A 21,179-nucleotide genomic window follows, 5' to 3' on the forward strand; every position below is an offset into this window, starting at 1 on the left:
GCAGTCTCTTATTTATATATCTTTCTACTATGTACTGAGCTTTCAGACACACAGTCAGACTTGCATTCCCTTATTCACGCCCGATCTGCCTCAATTGCCCACCTCTTAGTTGATAGCACGCCTGTAGCTGAGCTTCGAGATCAAGGTCCACTGGTTGCTGTAGACTCTTTCCAATCGCGTCGCAACTCAAATCTACTCCAATAAGGCGCACCGTCTATAAATTTTCAGGTGGCATTTTTGCGTTGTTTTTGATAAAGCCTTGAGCGCAATCTTCAATTAGAGCATAGCCATCATAATGGCCTACAACGACGATTCCGTGCTGGCGCGTCTGTCAGCCCTCAATGAGAGCCACGATAGCATTGCGACCGCAGCTCAATGGATCATGTTCCATAGGTAAGACGCAATTTCCTTTTAATTAATAAGACATTTATCCATAGAATGTGCACTGACTCCATGAATTCTCTAGACGACACGCAGATCGCACGGTAGCGCTTTGGATGCAACGACTCAAAGACTCTTCTAGTACGAAACGATTAAGCTTGGTTTATCTTGCCAATGGTATGCATTCCTTACGACTATACAATATAATGATTTCGAATGGGGGTCTATGGCCTGCTATACATATATAGCTAGAGATGCTAATATGCATCCAGAGGTTGCACAGCAGTCTAGGATTCGCCACAAGGAGGACTTCATCATCGCATTTTCTCCTGTGATAGCAGAAGCCGCTGCAGTCGCCTATAAGGGGGCGCCAGCCGAAATTCAGGGCAAATTGCGCCGAGTGATTGACGTCTGGAAAGACAGGGCAATTTTCGAGGCACCGATTCAGGCGGCCATCGAATCGCGACTAAACGGTACGAGTCTTCGAAGCTGTTCGTTGAAGAATTGCCGATGCTAACTGCAATTTTAGAACTGGATAAAGCTCGCGGGTCTGTGAAGCCTGGTTTTGGAGGCTCTCCGTTCGGCGGCGGATCATCTACGGCCGTACCTGCAGAATTCACTCCTCTTATATCTGCTCACCAGACGGTCACCAAGCTCAGCGTACCGCTAAAGACGACTATCGCCTCCGCAAACCAAGAGTACGAAAAGCAAGTCGATGTTTCAGTGCCGGTTCCTTCAGCACCGGTCTATGCAGCTCGCCTGAATGGCTTGCTCAAGACTCTTGCGAGCGCAGAGAGCGCAGTGGCTGAGTGCGTAAAAGCTCGAGAGAGCCTGATCTCAGGGCTGGAGAAACTGCTGGATTCAAATAGGGCGGCATTGGAAAATGAAAAGAATACAGCTCTTGAATTCTCAACCCGCAAACGAGAGGTTGAAGATAAGAAGCAGCAGGTCGAAGTTGCCATCATGAGAGCACTTGGACCTGCGGAAAACAACGGATCCCACACGGAAGGGGAATCTGGCAGCCCGCCGACTGAGCTTGATCGCCCAGAGATGGAAGCTCTGACGCCGCCCGGTATGGATAATGACTTTGACGACACTATGCCAGAGCCGGTCGAGAACATTGAAGACAGTATGGATGTGAAGTTAGCAGAGGACATTTCAGCAACCGAGCCATCCACCACCTTTACTCAGTCATTGCCCATATCAGCCAACGGCTCTAACAAAAGGCGACGGGTGGACGATGGGGATGACTTTCCTGATCTCGGAAACGATGGCGAGATAGATCCTGAAGTGGCAGAAATGCTGAAAGAAAACAGCGATGTTTGATTTTACAGGAGGATACTAGTGCTTTTCAGAAACGGAGTATTGCTATCAAAATTGTTGTGGTGGGACATTTTCTTCACATCTTGACGGGACGATATGATCGATTCACTTATAGTAGCTTGTCGAATATCAGCACACCGGCAATGGCTTGGGCTGCTGCAAAGCTGCCGTGCAAGACTTTTCAACATATCAAAGCCGGATGCGGCTCAGCCGGCTTCAGGCTCCTTGAATACTGCCATGTACTTGGATGCTGGGGCCTGCTCGCTCCTCGATATCATGAGAAAATTATATATACATTGCTGTAGTAGTTACAGGGGCTTGTAGCCATATAGAGAACTCATGCTACTTTGCATAAACACTGTTGTCGTGGTCTGAAGCACAATTCACCGTTCCTGTTCAAATTCAGGATCGGATCTCGGACCTTTGAGCTCGGCCTCAGGCCCGTACGGGATCCGGAGCGCAGCAGATGCACGTACTACCGACTTTCGGCCGAGCCTTGCCCACTAATTACGGCGCTTCAGCTGCTGGCTGGCGCATGCAGCACAGGCTCCCAGCGCTTTCAGCTGTAAATCCCGCGAGTTAGTTATGACGGTATCTGCTAGCACAGCTGCGGAAATCCTTGGCTCCAGCCCTCTTTTCTCTCTCTCTTTCTGACTTGCTTTCCTTACAACTTGTCGCCGGATTTCCCTCCTTTAGCAGCGATCCCGGCTCTCTCCTCCATCCAGCTCCCAGCTACTCGATGCCGTACCGCTGGGCGGCCGAATAAAGGTCCCCTCGGTTAACATGAATGCCGGGGCGCTGCGAAGAGCGCTGCCTCCCAGGCTCGCATCGCAGGCGCAAGAATCGACAGCTTTTGCTCGGGCTTCTTTGTCGCAATGCTTCTCGACATCCGAAACTCTTGTGCGCCAGCCGCAGCTCCTTAGGCCCCCAATTGCTGTTCCGCGCTCTCTTCCAGCTTTTACTCCCGCCGCATTTCATAGTCTTGCAGGATCTTTACGGACGACTCCATCGCACTCTGGCGTTTCAGGCCAATCACCTCTCGGACATGGACACATTTTACAGCTGGCTCGGCAATTTTCTAGCACTTCGCCTGCTGCACGGGAACTTCGGCCAAATCCTCAGGATGCGACTCCGCGAACGGTAGAGCCTGTAAAGCAGGCAAAGGATGCCGAGAACGAAGAATTCCAAAAGAGCGAAAAGGCAGCTAATGCGGCGCAAGTCAACCTAGCTGCTCGGTTATCGAAAGAAGGAAAGGCCCCGGCAAAAGCTGGCATGAAGGAAATCTGGAGACTGCTCTCCATTGCCAAGCCGGAAGCTCGATGGCTAGGTTTGGCCTTTTGCTTTCTGGTGGTCTCCTCTGGCGTTACCATGCTCATACCGTTTTCCGTTGGACGCATCTTGGATATCTCCACCAAGGGCAGCATCGATGACGTTGACATCTTTGGCCTCTCCTTGAACCAATTTTTCATCGCTTTGGGTGGAGTACTGACGCTCGGCGCCATGACCAGCTTTGGACGAATCATTCTGTTGCGTATCATTGGAGAGAGAGTTGTCGCCAGACTACGATCTCAGCTCTACAGACGGACGTATGTTCAAGATGCCGAATTCTTCGATGCTAATCGGGTTGGTGATCTCATATCGCGACTTGGGTCTGATTCGGTCATTGTTGGCAAGTCAATTACATCCAACCTGAGCGACGGTCTTCGAGCAATCTTCAGTGGCGGCGCCGGATTTGCAATCATGATCTGGACAAGTGCCAAGCTTACCGGTATCTTATGTCTCATGTTCCCGCCCATTGCTATTGGCGCCTTCTTTTACGGACGAGCTATTCGAAATGTGAGCAGGGCGATACAGCAAAATCTCGGTACCCTGACCAAAATCGCAGAAGAGCGACTCGGAAACATCAAGACCAGCCAGGCGTTTGTTGGAGAGGTCCAAGAGGTTGGACGGTACAACAAACAGGTCCGCAAGATTTTTGCTCTTGGTAAGAAGGAATCATACATTGCCGCAACATTCTTCTCTTCGACAGGCTGGGCCGGCAACATGACCCTCCTTGCCATGCTTGTTGTTGGAGGAAATCTCGTAAGGTCCGGCGCCATGTCCTTGGGAGACTTGACCTCTTTCATGATGTATACTGCATTTGCAGGTTCCAGTCTGTTTGGACTTTCGGGCTTCTACTCGGAGCTTATGAAGGGTGTTGGCGCTGCGAGCCGTTTATTCGAACTGCAGGATCGAAAACCCACCATTCATCAGACAGTTGGACTTCCCGTCAAGTCTGCCCAGGGCAACATCCGATTTTCCAATGTTCATTTTGCTTATCCTACTCGACCCGCTGTAAACATTTTCAACGGTTTGGACTTTGAGATTGCATCTGGAAGCAACGTCTGCGTCGTTGGTCCGTCTGGAGGCGGCAAATCTACAGTGGCATCTTTGCTACTGCGATTTTACAATCCTACAAGCGGATCCATTACCATTAACGGCGTTGATATCTCGACCATGAACGTCAAATCGCTGAGGCGACGAATCGGTGTTGTGTCTCAGGAGCCTGTTCTGTTCTCTGGCACCATTGCAGAGAATATCGCTTACGGAAAGCCACATGCAAGCCGCGCGGAAATCATCTCTGCTGCTAGGAGAGCCAACTGCACGTTCATCAGCGATCTCCCTGATGGCTTAGAAACCCAGGTTGGCGCCCGTGGATCGCAGCTCTCTGGTGGTCAAAAGCAGCGTATTGCCATTGCCAGGGCACTGCTCAAGGACCCTGATATTTTGATTCTTGACGAGGCCACTTCGGCTCTCGACGCAGAATCAGAGACATTGGTCAACGAGGCTCTCGCCAAGCTCCTCGGTGGCAACAACACTACGATATCCATTGCCCACCGACTGTCTACGATCAAACGGTCTGATCAAATCATCGTCCTGAACAAGGATGGCATGGTGGCGGAGATTGGCAGCTATGTCCAGCTTGCTGCGGATAAAGGAAGCGCCTTTAGCAAGCTGATGGAGTGGCAGATGAGCGGCGGCGAGATTCCAGTTAAGCGGCCCTCAACGGAAGCTACAAGCCACATCACCGAATTTGAGGAGATTGAAGAGGATCTTGCTAAAGACGAGGACCTGGAACGATTTGTCGAAGACACCGAAGAGGCGAATCGAGAGAAGTCTGCTCAATCAACAGAAGATAAATCAGGGCGTCCCTGAATTGGATCCTAAAACGCTGAATTTACCCACAGTTCAAACCAGATATTAAAAATGATGGAGTTGAGTTGTGTTGTCTGATAAAACTTGTATATTATCTACGGCGGGTTCAACACGGCGTACCAGAGCTAAACACTGATTGTTTTTACGCATAAGAGGTCAGCATGTCCCCTCTGGGCAGCGGCATCAACGAAAAGTACGGTTCTATAGGTGGCGAGGTAGTAGTAATAACTCCACTCGGACTCGTATTTCGGAAGACAATGTCTTTAGGATAGCCAGTTGTGGAAAAATGTATGATAGATAAGAGCAAACAGTGAAGAGGGAAAGAGCTTAATGAATGAGAAAACTTTGGTTTTATGATGTAGTATTGCCGTGCTTTGGATTGCTGAATTAGTTTGGGCTGTTTGTTGGAACCTTGGATACAAAGCGGTTTGATGCTAATATAAAACCATGCCGTCCTCATTCCTAACACCGCTTCAAGAACCCTAATATAGAAACGCAAACCTTCATAATTTGGGACAAGCTGTGAACGTCAACTTCTACCGAGGAAGCTGACGATCTACCCGGCGAAGATCCACTGTAAAGGAAAAGGCCGGCTCGGGACCCGATCCAGTTAGCACAGCTCCGGCTGCAGACGGACAGCCACTGGCCCACAGTGACATTACAGGTGCATCTCAGCGCGTTGTCGAGCTCTGCTTTATTATTCCAGCGCCTCCCATTGTTTTCACTTAGTCGTTTATCAATCTGGCGAGGGAGCGTCGTTTCAAGCCCCTTGTATATACTGTATCTTGGATATAAAAGTTATCTAATAACAATTGTTCATCATGACGACTACCGAGGGCCAGTTCAAGGTCGGCGATGCGAGCTTCTACACCAAGACATGGACGGTTTGTCTGCCCGCCTTTCCCCTTTTTCCATCATCCATATTAGCATGTGATTCCTTGTCCCCAAACAGACCTGCTAATTCCATCATCCAGCCGACGAACCCCGTGATAGCCAAGGTCATCTTCGTCCACGGCTTCAGCGAGCACATCAACCGCTACAATGACTTCTTCCCCAAGCTCGCCGAGCAGGGCATCCAGGTCTTTGCATGGGACCAGCGCGGCTGGGGCCGCAGCGTGACGAAGCCCGCCGAGAAGGGCCTCACGGGGCCGACGGCGCGGGTTGTGGCCGACGTCGCCGCCTTTATCCAGGACAAGCTGCCGTCAGACGTGCCCGTCTTCGTCATGGGTCACTCCATGGGCGGCGGCGAGATCCTCACGCTGGCGGGGGACGCGCAGTACAAGCAGCTGGTGGGCCAGATTCGCGGCTGGGTGCTCGAGGCGCCCTTCATCGGCTTCTCGCCCACCGAGGTGCCCAGCTCGCTCAAGGTGTTTGTCGGAAGACTGGTCGGCCGCCTGTTGCCGCGGCAGCAGCTCAAGCATGTTGTGCCGCCAGAGCATCTGAGCCGCGACCCGGAGGTGGTTGAGTCGATTAGGAACGATGCGCTGTGCCATAACACGGGCACGCTGGAGGGCTTGGCGGCGTTGCTGGACCGAACGGCGACGCTGGCGGGAGGGGGAGTGAAATTGGGGGCTGATGTGCGTTCGCTGTTTTTGACGCATGGCACGAAGGACTTGACGTGCAGTTATGATGCGGCTGTGAAATTTGTGAATGAGCAGACGGCTGTGGAGGATAAGGAGAGCAAGTCGTATGAGGGTGGGTATCATCAGCTTCATGCGGATCTGTGCAAGGACGAGTTTACAAGGGATGTGATCGATTGGATAGTGAAGCGGTCCAAGATAGAACCGAAGCTGTAGGGGGTGGATAATATGTTGAGATATTTCGAAGCTTGCATCAAGGCGTTTTAATACATTCCATTTAATTTAATTTTTCTTTTCTTTTGGATAGCTGACACTTGGTTCCATTTGCCGAGCTATGCAAGATACCATTGAGATCTCTTGGATACGTAGGTACCTTATGCCTTGCGTCCAGCTACCCAGTGTGGTCTTGAAGATTTCATTTTCATGCAGATGACCGAAACACTAGAAACATTGAACCTGATATGTACTGAAATCTATAAGAGAACGCCATGTAATACTCAATCAACTCCCTCATTCAAAAAACATGCATTCTTACAGCTCGAGTTTTGCAGCCACGAATCATCTTCTGCAGCAACGGGCTGAGGCGCAGCGTGGGTCGGTAGATTTTGAGCCGCAAATGGAAGGGAACCTGGATGGTTCCGAAGTTGCCCGACCTGTCGTTACTAAAGCTGAATCGAGATCTATTTAAGATCTAGGCAATCTCCACTGCATCTAGAAAAGGTTATTTTAACTGTTCATACACAGATGTCTTCAATGTCGACTTTATATCACGTCGAGTTGGCGTGAGCGCTGGCATTGCTGCTTCTGCGAGCAGGTCCATTCGTCTACGACACGTCTCAACAAGCGTTGATATCCGACACCAGCCCAGCCTGGGAGCTTAGTCATGTGTGCCACACAATGGAGATCGGCGTGCGCTCATCGTTGACGTTATTTGCTGGAGCTGCTTGATTTGATGCTGAGGTTTAAAAGAGCAAGCAAACGCGTAACATTATACGCAATAGGTGGCCATGCAATACGGCAGTACTGCCTGGGTTAAGCTTGGCCGGTGGCGACTTCACCGCTTGAGAGCTCCATATCCCCTGTTTCTCTCCTCACAGCTCCATCTACGTCGTATTGAGATTGCCATTTCCATCAATTTGAAGCCTTGCTAAAACACAGACCGTTAATCCGACCAACCTTTTCGTCTCTTCCTCAACTTATCCTCTTCTTTCCACCAAAAATGCCCCCACGTCTGCGCTGACTGTGTCCCTTATTTGCTTGCGCCAGTGTGAGCTCTCCACAGCTGTTATCTCGGTCAATTTCCACTCTCTTGCCCCTGGCGTAAATCTATCGCTCACCTGCTTTATCGCGATCCAGCCTGCACCTTCATCATCGAAATTTTACTAGCGCCAGATTGTTCATCCTGTTCTTTCTATCCAGCATCGAGCCGTCGATCCATTGGTCTTTCTGGAGCTCTTTATTTGCATTGAACAGCCAAGGCTTTCTCAGAGGCCTCCTTGGTGGGAACGTGCCAAACCCCCACGCGCAATCCCGCGTCTTGTCCGGCGACACCGGTGAAAGGGATAAATCCGACGACGGAGAATTACTCCCACCATCGCTGCTATCGTTTGATTGATTTCGCAAGTTCCTCCTCTTCACAATCAAATCAGAGAGACTCGGTAGCTCATCATGACGCCGGACGCAAAAAACACCATCACGCACCACCCAAATGTCTTCAACCTCCAGCGTCTGCAGCCAGCCTCCAGCCGCAGCAGCTCGAAAGGACCTGCCGCCCCAAATGCTTCTAGCACCGGTGTCGAGGCTGTCGAAGTGAGGGACCAAGATCCGGTGGAGCGCCACCACTCGGCCGTCACCGATGTAGAGAGCCAATTCACCGCAACCCGCAACTCTCGCGTTCCTCGCCTCTCAGCCGAAAGCGACCCCTACGGGTTGTCTCTGTCCTATAAAACGGATTCGGATCTCGAGCAGATCAAAGCCAACTCATCTCGTAAGAGGGACGGTGAGCGAGGTGCCAATGGAGCCAAGCCAAAGGGCCCCAAGAGCGACCACCGCAAAGTCCGTGGCTTTTACGAGAATCAAAACGCCACCATCGAGCGAATGCTCAAATCGGTTGAGGAGCACGTAGAGGAGGCCCGTGTCGAGCAAGGAGAGGACCAGACAAAGGTCAAGATTGCCATCTATGGCTCGCTTGCTGCCAACATTGTCCTCACTGCCCTCCAGCTCTACGCTGCCATCACCTCCGGATCGCTGTCTCTGTTCACCACCATGGCGGATGCCGTTTTCGACCCGCTTAGCACTCTCGCTCTTATTCTGTCAAACCGCGCTATCAGCAAGGTCGACCCGCGACGCTTTCCTGCTGGCAAGGCGCGACTCGAGACGGTGGGCAACATTGTCTTCTGCTTTCTCATGAGCGCCGTGGCCCTCATCATCATCGCATTTTCGGCTAGGGAGCTGGCCTCTGGGGATGGCGACAAGACGTTCCATCTCCCTTCGGTCATCTCCGTTTGCGCGGCCTTTGCGACCAAATTCTGCCTCTTCCTGTACTGCTGGTCTCTCAAGGACAAATACAGCCAGGTCAACATTCTGTGGCAGGATCACCGCAACGATCTGCTTGTTAATGGCTTTGGTATCTTAACTTCGGTAGGTGGTGCAAAGCTGGAATGGTGGATTGACCCAATCGGTGCCATTCTCTTGTCTCTCTTGACTTCTGGCATCTGGCTCTACACTGCCTTCAACGAGTTCCTGCTACTTGTTGGCGTTGTTGCGCCTCTAGACATGCAGCAACTCATTACATACGTGTGCCTGACCCACTCGGATGCCATCGAGGGCATTGATACGGTTCGAGTCTACCACTCGGGGCCGCGGCTGATTGCCGAAGTGGACATTGTCATGGATCCATCGCGGACGCTTAGAGACACGCACGATGTCGCCGAAGAGCTGCAGATCAAGCTCGAGAGCCTGCCCGACGTTGAGCGGGCCTACGTTCATATTGACTACGAGACCACTCACAAGCCGGAGCACGCCTACAAGAAGGACCTTTGAGGTTGCTGCGAGAGACTTGTACTGCAGTATGCATGCATGAAAGAGGCTTTTTTTGTTCTCCCCTCTCTTAATTTATCACGCTTTTGTTTTTCTCATATCTGCGGTTTGTTTCGTCATTTCGATGAGAAGAGTATGCCACGGAGTCATTGGCGCATTAGTATCGTATCATTTTTGAATATTGTTATATTGCTCTACGTCGTACCGAAGAGGGGCTAGAATGGGTTTGATGGCGCATAACGGAAGACTTTTTACTGCTAGTAGTAAGTATATGCGCTACCACTACTACATACCCTGTCATAATATATGTGATCTCACAATCTTGTCAAAAAAAATTGCATGTGAAAGAGACGTTGGAAAAGACCATATAAACTAGACATCTTGCTGAATTCGCAGCCACGACATCTTCGTTGGTTGGCTCTTGAGCAGACGCAACTCTCAGCATACCAAGGTGCGGGGGGGAGCAAGCGATGCAGTGGGGACTACGGAGAATCTAAATCGTTGACGAGGAGGCCATAGCCGAAGTGGAGAGTTGCCATGATTATTCGCATCCTTGTTGACTTAAAGGCGCTTGGGTCTAGGTAATCGAAGCTTGCAGCTCAAACTGCCCCATCTCGAAAGCAAGGCCAAGAACGCGTCAACAAACAGATACGGAAAGATAGTGGGAGCCATTCTGCCCGACAGGTAATAAAGGAAGCGTTGAGGCGGCCGGATGTGGCCTGCGTTTAGGTATCAATTCCATTCCATTACCCGGATGACTCGACGGATAAAAGGAGGGGATGTCTAATTGATAACGAGATGGCCATTGAGAGGGTGGACAGACTGCACGGCACTAGATACGACGTTGCCTTGTCACGAATTATTAACGGCCCGACGTTTGAAGCCATCTCCGTGGCGTGAGAGACGAGCAAGACTCTGGATGTGCAGCCGCGCCGTACAGTACATTGCAAATGGAGACGCACAGCGAGCCAGCTAATCAGGACTGCTCGCAGCAGCATGTTGGGACGTGATGAGGAGCAGCCGCGGCCGCACGAGAATTGCGCGCATTTGCATGGGAACCGACAAACCATGCGCGGGAGCCCGACGAAGGCGGCGTTGGGCTGTAGCTGCGCCGTCTCCTAGCAGGTATTTATCGTAAATCTCAGCAATCTGCGGACGCAGCAGCCCAGAGACGCAGAACCACAGAAGCAATGAGTCCCAACTGCGGAGCCTTTCTGCAACAAGCATCCGGGAGGGGCCCAGCGGAGGTCGCCAAAGCCACTAGAGGTTGCTGTTTTGCGAGCTTTTTTTTCCATCGCTCTTCTGTCTTTCATGCATCTGCAAGCATGCATGGCATGGGCATGGCATGGCGCGGAGGCGAGAAATGGTGAGAGAAATAAAAATTTTCGCTTTCTGCGAGCTGCCTGGACGTCTGGCCTATAAGAGTGGCGCCCTTGGGTGGGATGTTGCATGGAGATGACGAATTGGATATGATGCTAGTATAAATGGAACACGGTTTCTAGCCCGGTACCTTTGATATCTTGAGATATGAGAGAAGTCAGAGAGAGAGAAGCCAACAGTTATGTATATGTGGCTGTACTGGTTGGGCATCTGCTTATCTTGAGCATTGAGTGCTTAGTCCATCCGCCATGTTGGTGAAAATGATCAATCGCTGAGGCAGTGTAGCTGCGTTGTCTGTTATCTGGGTAGAACACAAGAAGCGCGAACAAATCTGCGGATGGCGTTCGCCTGCACCGAAGAGAAAATTTCGCAGCGACGTGGTTGGCTAATCAAGACGAGCTGGAGGGGTTCCGAGTTTTTTACCCCTCCCCCTCCTTTTCCAACCTCTCCATTGATTGATACGAGCATGTGCATGACATTTGCCTGATGTGCTGCGCATCGTGCTGCAGCTGCAGGCTGGGCTGGTTCGCTTGCAAGCCATGATGCACACCGTCCGCTATCAGCGAGCTGGGCCCGGGAAAGGCCGTACAGGAGCTGCTGCAGCGCGGCTAGTGGCTGCTAGCTCATGACAGGTGGGCTGGCGGGGGCCTGCGGGTGGTCCAATGGGCGCTGTGCCGCAGGGCAGCTTTCGGACAGACAGCTACCTGGATGGCCTAGGTGCCGCCGGCGATGGAGATGGCCTCAAGGAATAGGCATAGCAGCGCCAGAGCAGGCGGATTAGTGCCTGCTTAGCAGGCTGTGGATAGATGAGCGGCGGCCAGGCCTAGTAGCAATCGGGTAGCAGCAGCAGGCAGTCGCAGTCGCATCGACGATTGAAGAAGGCGAGAAAAAGTAGCGCCAGCCTGACGGCACCTTAAACGACGCCACCCTCTTGCGCCGTACCCAATTCCAACCTCCATCACCATACAGTTGCCTCCCAACGCTTTCTTTATTTCTACCGCTGCTGTTCCCGCTTCCGGAGCTCCTCTTCTTCTCTCCCCTCTTCTTCTTCTTATTCCCTCTGCTCCTCCTCCGTAAAGGTCGTGCCTCGTGTCTCTGTCCCCGTAAGCGTGTCTTCAGAGATCTGCGGAATACCCCTCTCACCGACTTCTTCCATCTCTTTTGCGTTATCTAGCTATAACTCTTTGCTCATCTAGCTCATAATGGCTGATCCAAGCTGGGGCGAGCATGCTTATGCTACGGTTCGTCCTTGCTGCTCCCTTCCCCGCTTGTTCTCTGCGTTGTATATAGCTCAAAGAACGGCAAGCTGACTTATCGCCGCGGCCTGGCTCTCTTGATATAGCTTCTTTTGAACGATGCCTACCTTCCTGGTGAGTTTTCTCTAGCCAATTACTCTTGAAGATTTGTTGTCACTAACGAAATAGTAGGCGCTTTGGTGCTTGCTCACTCGCTGCGTGACGCCGGAACCACCAAGAAGCTCGCAGTTCTCGTCACTCTCGACGGTGTGACTGCCGAGGCCGTTGTCCAGCTCAAGGTACGCTTCAGAGTCAAAATATGCGTTTTACCATATACGTTGGAGAATATGGGCTAACTTGCGCCTTCTCTCCTCTTTGCACGAGCAATTAGACCGTTTACGACTATGTCTTGCCTGTTCCTCGAATCCGCAATGACAAGCCCGCCAACCTGTACCTCATGAACCGTGCTGATCTGCACTCTGCCTTTACCAAGATCAACCTGTGGAAGCAGACGCAGTTCTCTCGAATTGTCTACATCGATGCCGACGTTGTTGCCTATCGGGCTCCGGACGAGCTCTTCGACCTCCCACACGCCTTTGCGGCCTCCCCCGATATTGGTTGGCCAGACCTCTTCAACTCTGGTGTCATGGCGCTGACGCCCAACAACGGTGATTACCACGCCATGGTCGCCATGACCGAGAGGGGTATCTCCTTTGATGGCGCCGACCAGGGTCTCCTCAACATCTACTTCAAGAACAACTTCCACCGTCTGCCCTTCACCTACAACGTCACTCCTTCCGCGCACTACCAATACCTCCCTGCCTACCGACACTTCCAGTCCAGCATCAACATGGTCCACTTCATTGGTCCGGACAAGCCTTGGCGCGCTGGCCGCAACGCCTCATATGGCAGCTCAGCCTACGACGAAATGGTTGGCCGATGGTGGGCCGTGTATGATCGCCACTACCGCGAGAAGGTGAGTTTCCAGCAGTAACATTCCATTACATTAACAAAATTACCAGCTAATGCTTTCACTTAGGAAATTTCTCAGCTTGCCAATGGCAGTGGAAACTATAACACAGCTTACGAGGCTCAGAAGTAAGATGAGGAAGCTCTTGTGTTGAGACTATTTATCCCATGATTGTATTTACTAATGCGTTTTTAAACAATAGGAGTGCTTCTCTGGCTTATACTGGAAATGATACAACTCAAAACTGGGGTGGCCAGAACCAGGCACCACGACAAATCTTCCCATGGGAAAGCAAGCAGACCAAGGCTACCAGGTCCTTCTACGGCGATGAGTCAGAGCTGCAGCCGCAATCTGCGACCACCAAGCCTTCGGGCGCCCGTTCTTCAGTTACCAAATCGCCTCCCAAGTCTCCAGTCTCCAAGGCATCGGACAAACAGAGCGAGGCCGGCACAGCATCATGGACAACATACTCTCGAGGCAATGCTTGGGATGAAGATCCCGGCATCTCCAAGTATGCGGAAGCAGTTGAGAAGCGCCACCGATCGAGTAGCCGTGGACAGGGAGGAGATGAGGACGTAGACGACGACGAGGATGAACAAGAACAGACAAAGCGTGGCTTCAAGGTTACTGACTTCCCTACTGAGACGGAGCGACCCAGCTTGCCAGTCACGCCGGCCCCAGTTCCTCGAGGGCGTGAAGCCGCTGGAAAAGGCCTGCCGGCAGCTGAGGGCGTGCCGTCACAGGCCGAATGGGTACGTACTAATCAATCGAAAACAGCTAAATAGACTACACATATATACTGGGTAGCTGACGTGGAGTTTCCTGACAAGGATCCCACAGCGCAATTAGAGAAGCTTGCTCAACAGCAGTCAGCGATGCTATTGCGCAAGCTGGGAGGGGAGACGGATGATGTATCGAGAGGAACGAGCCAAAGTATTTCGACGCAGCCCATTGGATCACAGACTCGCATTGCACAGTCAGTGCCTCAGGTGTTGAGTCCACGACCTGTCAAGGGGACGGCCGCGGCCGCAACCAGAAGTTTGGAGCGCAAGATGGATGCAGAAGCCGACAAGTCATGACGCAAAAGAGAGAGAAAAAAACAAAGAAAAACGAAAAAGAAAAGTACCACAGTAACGAAAAAAGAAGGACGATATATTGGATATTGCGTATTGGATTGGGAAAAAAAGGTGAAAGAAAAAGGGGAAGGCTATTTACACCTTGGATTTTTTCTTCGCCCGCATAATTTTTGCTTATTGCTAGTCTATTCTTTTTTTTCCTTTTCAACCACACTCCTCTGCATAGCGACTGCACCAGCATCGTCATTTGCCAAGTACCCTTTCATCGCGTGTTATGCAGAGCGTGGCATTGGGCTTATCAGCATTGGTTTCATTTGTGTCCCATGACTATTTATTTTGATGTTGTCATCTTTATTTTTATTCCATACCGCTACTATACGTACATATGTAAATTAAGCTCATTGGTGGATGTTGAAGCCTCTTTTCCTCATAGTTTGTGAATGCTGCGTTGGTTTGAATGACTGCTGATGAGTGACAGATGGCTTACATGGAGTTGTATTGTTGGACTTGGTAGAATTCGTCTTGAAGTTTATATGAACATTATCTACACTATATCCTATATATACGACCATATGCAGTGGAAAATTGGGAGTCCTGTCATATTCTTCACCAGAGAACAATGTCTTCCCCCCACGCCCTTGGATTTGTAACATCATAGCAGCGACTCTGCTATCAAATGCCTAGCTAAAACAGTCATAGTGACTTTGATTTGCTCTGGAGTATTTGATCGACTGGTACCACCTTTCGCTAACCTTGATTCAACGCTTGTCTTATAGTTAAACGCATGTATAACTTCATCTGCAAATCGATCATCAATAGCCTTTTACATTTTTGAAATGAGAGTCTGCTTTCGCACTACTCGTCCTGACATTTGAAGTGTCTTACGGAAAGGCACACCTTTTCTGACGAGGGAGTCAGTAAAGTCTATGGTAAGATCAAATTATTTGCTGATACCAATTGCGCCGCCTTGGTTCTTGTGGTAGCAAAACCTTATTGTGTCAAAAAGGATGCCAGAGCTCTCCACTAGTAGGAGGCTTGAGCGTTTAGCTATTAATAAACTTGGTTTATTACGTGGTTCAGGCGGCCCTAAGCGGGAGACGGACAATATCCCTCGACCTCTCAGGGGATACTCAACCTTACTGTACATTCTTTCATATATATCATGAAGTAGATGGAAACCAAGCACATACGACCGTAGGTAGTGGAGAACTCGGGGTCCCATCAAGCTCTCTTCTTGAGTTCAATAACTTCCATTTTCGGCGGCCTAGGCTTCCGTCTTCAGAGTTTTGTAGTTCCGTTTTTAGCAGACAATGAACTACCTAGCGTGATATTGAAAAGAGCTTGGCGCTAGGTTTGGTTGCTTGACCCACCTTTTTGCCATTTTGGGACGGAGCTGTTTGCACTGGAAGCTTCTTATATTCGAAGCTTTGGACGCATATTTGGTAAGGTATGTACCTCTTATATGAAGGAGCTACATGTACTTAGCACGCCGAAACAAGATAAGATATCATAGTGTGTCAAAGAGACTTTGCATTTTATCGAATAGAATAGTAATTTTTGCCATTTCGTAATGGGAGCTTCAGGAGGCGCCACTTTCACTCTCGTGCATGTCGGCCCTTTACCTAAAATTCAAAACTCTCGTTCCGAATTCAACATCTATATGAAGTGAACGGACCCCCCTTATCCATTCCTCAGAAAGATGACGGTTTTCACCTTCTGCGCTGGCAAGAAGCTGTGTGCCAAGCTTCGGCATTGCATTTCTCTTCACTGAGAGTGCTTGTACTAAAGGATGACACAAAATTCGTCAGTGATGAAACGCTCCAGACGCGACAAAAGATCCCTTTGGGATATGAAAATGGTTCTTGGAACCAGCGTTCTTGAGAGCTCCTCTGAGACGTAGAATAGCTCATCACTGAATCGTATCCCTGGTTGAACCATGCAATCAAGTACTCTTCTGCCGCTGGTAGATTGTTGAATCAAAATTGCCTTGTCGTATTCATCGATCGATTCCGATTCGTGCACATATGGCAGATTGGGCCAGTGGAAGTAAAAAAAAAGCTTGGAATTGCTACATACATGTATCTACATACGCCATAGACCTTAGAGCAGATTGAAAAATGAAAGCAACAAAGACGCCGAACCTTCATTGTGATGCCCCTTTCTTCCAAACCAAATGCAAGCTGCTGAAGACCAGACATCCCACAGCTCTCCGCTCTGCGTGTCTGTACATGTAGTCAGCAGCAAAGTTCATACATGACATCATGTAGAAAACATACTTCTGAACTCGGAGCAGGGCTTCGTCCTTGAAACTCAAAATCGGAGTCATCGATCGGTCGTGGAGGCGTCTGGCTGTTGGGAAGCTGGCTGTTGGGAGAAAACCTAAAACATGTTTTTTTTTCCTTTGTCAGCCCTCGCTAATGTCACGAGTCGGCTGGTAGGGTGCGGCGTCAAGGAAACTCCGAAGAGAAAGCGTGAACCCGACCCCCTCTCACCCCTTTCATCCCTCAGAAGGATGACTTGTGTCGTCAAGAGCATGGCAAGAAGCTATGTGGCCATGCTTCGGCTCTGAAATTATCTTCACAGGGACTCCGGGGGATCATCTCAGGGGTCCCTACCTGGAAGCCCGTCAATGATGAGAATCCCCTCCAGACGCGACGAAGATCCTCGCAGGATCTGATGATGGCCCTTGGAGCCAGCGTACTGGAGAGTTGTTCTGAGACGGATCGCCACTCGTTGAATAGACACTGCATAGGCAAATGTGTCAAGATGGCATTTGGTCGCAACAGCATGAAAAGTCATCGTCTCATCCAAGTGGCAGTGAAGGCGTTGACCGAAAAAATAACAAATGGCATGGGCAAAGGTGCAGAGCGTTGAAGAAAAACCTGACAAGATTGACGGAAAAGGGACGAAGAAGATCGGAGGTGCAGCTTTGATGGTTTTTATCTCAGCATCTCCAGCTGCAACTTCCTGTCACGATTCGTCTGCTGTTGGTCTAAACGCAAGAGCGGTTGGAGTCGCATGATACAGTTGAGTGTCAACCCACCATGTCTACCTTACAGATTTATGTTTTGACATATAACCCAACAGGAGCTGTGATATCAACTTCCTTGGTAGCGTACGGTGCTCGAATTTGTACGGCAGTGACTAACGATGGCAATAAATAGGATTTCCTTTCCCGCTGCCGGTGACACCGTTTCTGGAGGAGTTGGGGAGGGAAAAGGCTCTTTTATTCTACGAATTATGTCCAACAGGTCTAGGAAGGTGTTGTTGTGAATTCGATATCGAAGAGTATTTGGAAATGCTCAATGAAAACGAATAAACATGGATCTTGACACCTGTGACTATCAGAAGGGAAGTAGCGCACAGGCTTGATCAGGATGCCTCCTTTGTGTCCTTCATCGAGCGACTAGAACGATTAGACGAACGCTATATTATATTTATGAAATCATTAAATGGTTCACCCTCACTATTTGAATTGATATTAACGGAACAATCTCCTTTTATGACACGAATTACCATATCCACGGTCAAAAGAATCTGTAAAAAAAGAGATGGCATTTCCAATCCGAGGTATGCAAGCCGCAAAAATACTCTAATATTAAATGTTTACATTAGAAATCCCCCCCACCTCTCAAGAAAAAATCCCATTCCAAGCGAGTTCTGCTACAGTCATCTAGAGTAACTGAAATCATAACCTATTGGATGAAATGTTTCCATATGAGAGAAGCATCTAAAACGGAGATCAAGATCGTCGCAAAATCGGCACCAAGATCTTGTACTGTAAATCTTCTAGATTATACTACTTGCTGTTAGAAATTTGAACACGCCGGAGATAGTTTTGGGACACTGTTACATGCTTACCGCTCTGCAAAAATCACAATATACTCCATGTCTATACCTATTTTCTATACTCTATTTTCTGAGAAAAATTCCGATATGTGCTCATCAATCGATAGTTCCGTAAGTAACTATATCACTTCATCCCTAGTGTCGGTCGTGATAAATGCAATTTCAAGTGGCGTCCAGATCTCATCTCCATCACCCTGAACTCTTATAGACTCATCAGTTCCGTCTTCAAGGAGAAGCTTATCGACGTGTGCCTGCGATTTGGAATTCAAGATTATTCCCAGCACAGCGCCGTCCAGCCGTCCAGCCGTTGAGATCAGCTTCGCTATTGGTAACGCCTGGTTGGTCAAGAATTTTACGGACAGTTTCAATATTGCCGCCTTGTGTCGCCCAGTGCAGGGCGTTGCGGCCAGCCTTGTCAGTGGCATATATATCGCACCCAAGGTTGGGCAAGTGTTGGAAGCAGTTGAACTATCTGGCGGCGGCCACATAGATTCGCTGGTAGCCCCTCTTATTAGATACTTCAAGGTCTGCGTTGCATTTGTCTTTGTCAGTGAGCAGCTTCAAAACTCTTGGGCTCTTCCGACAGCAGGCAAGATGAACGGCATTTTTGTCAATTTCGTCCATTATATAACGTTAGCTCATGTCCACTTTTACAGCTTCCACAAGGTATCGAATTACTTTCAGTAAGTCTTGATTGTCAGAGCTACTGTCGCAGGCAACATGAAGGGCAGTTGTATGAAAGTCACCGAAGACAAAATCTGCCTATGCTCCAGCTAGGTAAAGCAGCTTCACCATCTTTACATTTGCCTTTTTAAATTTTTACAACACCAGACTACATGCAAGCGGAGTGTTTTCACTTCGTGATCCTGTGACGCAAATTAGGAAACTATGCCGTGAGTATTGGCCAAACTCCCAACAGGTAATATATTATCAACGCCCTATCTGTGTTTAAGTACGTCTTGTTTCACTTACTTCTCAACGCCATAGCATTAACTCTGATAAAATGTATACGCGATAGAAGCCATCCATTCACTCCTCTACTATTAAAAAGCACCTTGACGTACTTTTACTTATAGAATCAGTCCATCTGATTGATAAGGCGCGGTTTCTGCTTAGCAATTCAATCTAGCATATCCGGCAAGATTACAACAAGACACGCCTTGTAGGCATTACAGGTTTAAAGATTAAGTAAGCTATAGGATAAAATTAATGAGCCTCTAGCACATACGACCATAGGTAATGGAAAATTCGGGGTCCCGTCTGCTCCCCCATAGACAAGCCATTAACCGGCAGATTAGTAGTTGAGTGGGTGACCATCAGCGAACACCGGCTGTTGTATGTTTTTAATTTTTTTTTCCATTGTTTCTCTTTTTACGTCTTTGCAAGATGTTTTTGTTATATCTCAAAAGTGTTACGCTGAGGCGGCTGTTGGAGGTGTGTGTCACATGATGCATTGCTTACATGCGCTCTGTTTTCGGATGTCCTATATCACATGTGTTATAAGAATAACGCGGTGAGGGAACCTCCTTTACCGCCCGATTGGATATTATAAGTACTGTATGCTGAAGAATGGTTAAGGATTTTCAATTACAAGCATTAGATCAAGGTTATTCAATAAATTAGTTGTATTAAGTTTGCTTGCTGCAAGAGTTTGCTGAGGTACAAATAGAATTGCGTATATGTACATGTAGCATGGGTGCCCGGGTGGCTAACCTAGACGTCACTCGGATGAAGCAAAAAAAACAGCTATAGCACATGCTCTCTTCAATACCAAGGCAGGTGTGTAGCCTAAGTGTTTTGCAGCATCTAGCCATTAACACTCGTATTCGCAAATCTCTATGGTATTCGCTTTTCGGAACGCGGGTTGGAAGGGGGAAATGTCAGGCCACTTGTGAGCTTGGCCACAAGACATCGGAAGTTGTGACAGATCTAATGAACCTACTGATTAGCAGAGAGATACTACTAAGACCCGAGCAAAAAAAGGCTAACGGAAGTCGTCCAGAGGGAAGGTTTTTGTTGGGCTGCTATAATTGATCGGTTTTGATCGCAGGGCGGGTCGAGGTCATACACGGGCGGGTTCGTTGACACATGGAGAAAGACTTGAAGCGTGTAACACCCCGTAGTACAGCTACTGCCAAGCTGTCCCTTTTTTGGTTGCTCCCCTTCTCACCGCAAGTTCAGCTGGATCTTATCAGATGCGAGATTAGATTACCGGAGGTTGCTGAGACACGAGGTCGCGTAGCGTTGAGGCGACACTACGCCCTGTTGCAGGGTATCACCGAGTGTCACTAGAATTGAACCTGCTTCACCGATGACATTTTACGCTATACTGTCTGGTTTTCCACTCCCCTTTGAATGTACAAACTCGGCGCCGCTTGGCATGCACTGTGCACAATAAATTCTCTAAATTGGGCTAGAATGCATCTAGTACGTAGCATGAATTGTTTGCCAACAACTGCGTCTTTGGCTACCTATCTGATTGGCTTTGGCTCGGCAGGAACGGGAGAGTGAGATGAGCAGCAAATGGCACATGGCAAAGTATTATCACAGAGTACAAGCAGAGTACGGCTCGTACTGCTACTAGGTATTTGCCAACTCAAAACAAATGCCGAAATCGGCATGCTTGAATCAGAGACACGTCCGTGATGTTGAGCTCCGCAAAAGGAGCTGTGCCCAAGCAAACACGCACGCAAGATTAGATGGGATTGATAAGATGGATCAGATAATTCGCTCCCACGCAGCATTGACCCCCATGCTTTCATGCATGGCCGCAGCGTCTTTTTTTGCTTGCTGTTCTCTCCCTTTGGCGCGCATTGGGCGGTTTGGGAATGGCGCAAGCGGCGTGCTGATTGGCGTAACGCGAAACCAACACCCGGAGAAGCACAAGCCCAAATACGCCCGTCTCCAGTTTGGTACGACAGCCCGATTTTTTTCTCTAGTGCTCTGGTCTAGTACTCCATACAGCAGGGAAACCTTTTCCATTTGTGCCTTTGCTTGCTCCCAATGTTGGCGGTGGCAAAGACAGTTCCCGATCGATTCAGCCGAGACATTGATACTGCTGTGGCGCAAACTGCAGAGGCGAGCTCGCATCGAGATGGACTCAATGATCAGCAGCTTACTGCTTTGGTCGCTTTTGCCGCTTCCTGCCGCT

The 21,179-nt window shown here is 49.4% G+C and overlaps 5 protein-coding genes across 5 annotated transcripts; 4 read left to right on the forward strand and 1 right to left on the reverse strand.

Moving 5' to 3' along the window:
* Positions 1-295: 295 nt before the first annotated feature.
* On the forward strand, positions 296-1,707 carry TGAM01_v207938 (hypothetical protein; the record flags this gene model as incomplete). Its single annotated transcript, XM_018805673.1, has 4 exons — positions 296-393; positions 467-558; positions 654-854; positions 911-1,707. 4 exons carry the CDS (start codon positions 296-298, stop codon positions 1,705-1,707), a joined length of 1,188 nt encoding a protein of 395 aa, XP_018661096.1.
* A 780-nt stretch (positions 1,708-2,487) lies between these two features.
* On the forward strand, positions 2,488-4,899 carry TGAM01_v207939 (ABC transporter ATP-binding protein; the record flags this gene model as incomplete). Its single annotated transcript, XM_018805674.1, has 1 exon — positions 2,488-4,899. The coding sequence occupies one exon, from the start codon at positions 2,488-2,490 to the stop codon at positions 4,897-4,899; it is 2,412 nt and encodes an 803-aa protein (XP_018661097.1).
* An 821-nt stretch (positions 4,900-5,720) lies between these two features.
* TGAM01_v207940 (hypothetical protein) lies at positions 5,721-6,695 on the forward strand (the record flags this gene model as incomplete). Its single annotated transcript, XM_018805675.1, has 2 exons — positions 5,721-5,783; positions 5,874-6,695. 2 exons carry the CDS (start codon positions 5,721-5,723, stop codon positions 6,693-6,695), a joined length of 885 nt encoding a protein of 294 aa, XP_018661098.1.
* A 5,405-nt stretch (positions 6,696-12,100) lies between these two features.
* On the forward strand, positions 12,101-14,182 carry TGAM01_v207941 (glycosyltransferase family 8; the record flags this gene model as incomplete). Its single annotated transcript, XM_018805677.1, has 7 exons — positions 12,101-12,139; positions 12,241-12,268; positions 12,326-12,432; positions 12,525-13,109; positions 13,173-13,231; positions 13,306-13,855; positions 13,934-14,182. The coding sequence occupies 7 exons, from the start codon at positions 12,101-12,103 to the stop codon at positions 14,180-14,182; spliced, it is 1,617 nt and encodes a 538-aa protein (XP_018661100.1).
* Positions 14,183-19,841: 5,659 nt separating this feature from the next.
* Positions 19,842-19,940, reverse strand: TGAM01_v207942 (hypothetical protein; the record flags this gene model as incomplete). The annotated part of the gene is made up of 1 exon (XM_024550210.1): positions 19,842-19,940. The coding sequence occupies one exon, from the start codon at positions 19,938-19,940 to the stop codon at positions 19,842-19,844; it is 99 nt and encodes a 32-aa protein (XP_024405041.1).
* Positions 19,941-21,179: the final 1,239 nt, after the last annotated feature.

The sequence above is a fragment of the Trichoderma gamsii genome (genome assembly GCF_001481775.2).
Source record: "Trichoderma gamsii strain T6085 chromosome Unknown Scaffold_31.2, whole genome shotgun sequence".
Lineage (NCBI taxonomy): Eukaryota > Fungi > Ascomycota > Sordariomycetes > Hypocreales > Hypocreaceae > Trichoderma > Trichoderma gamsii.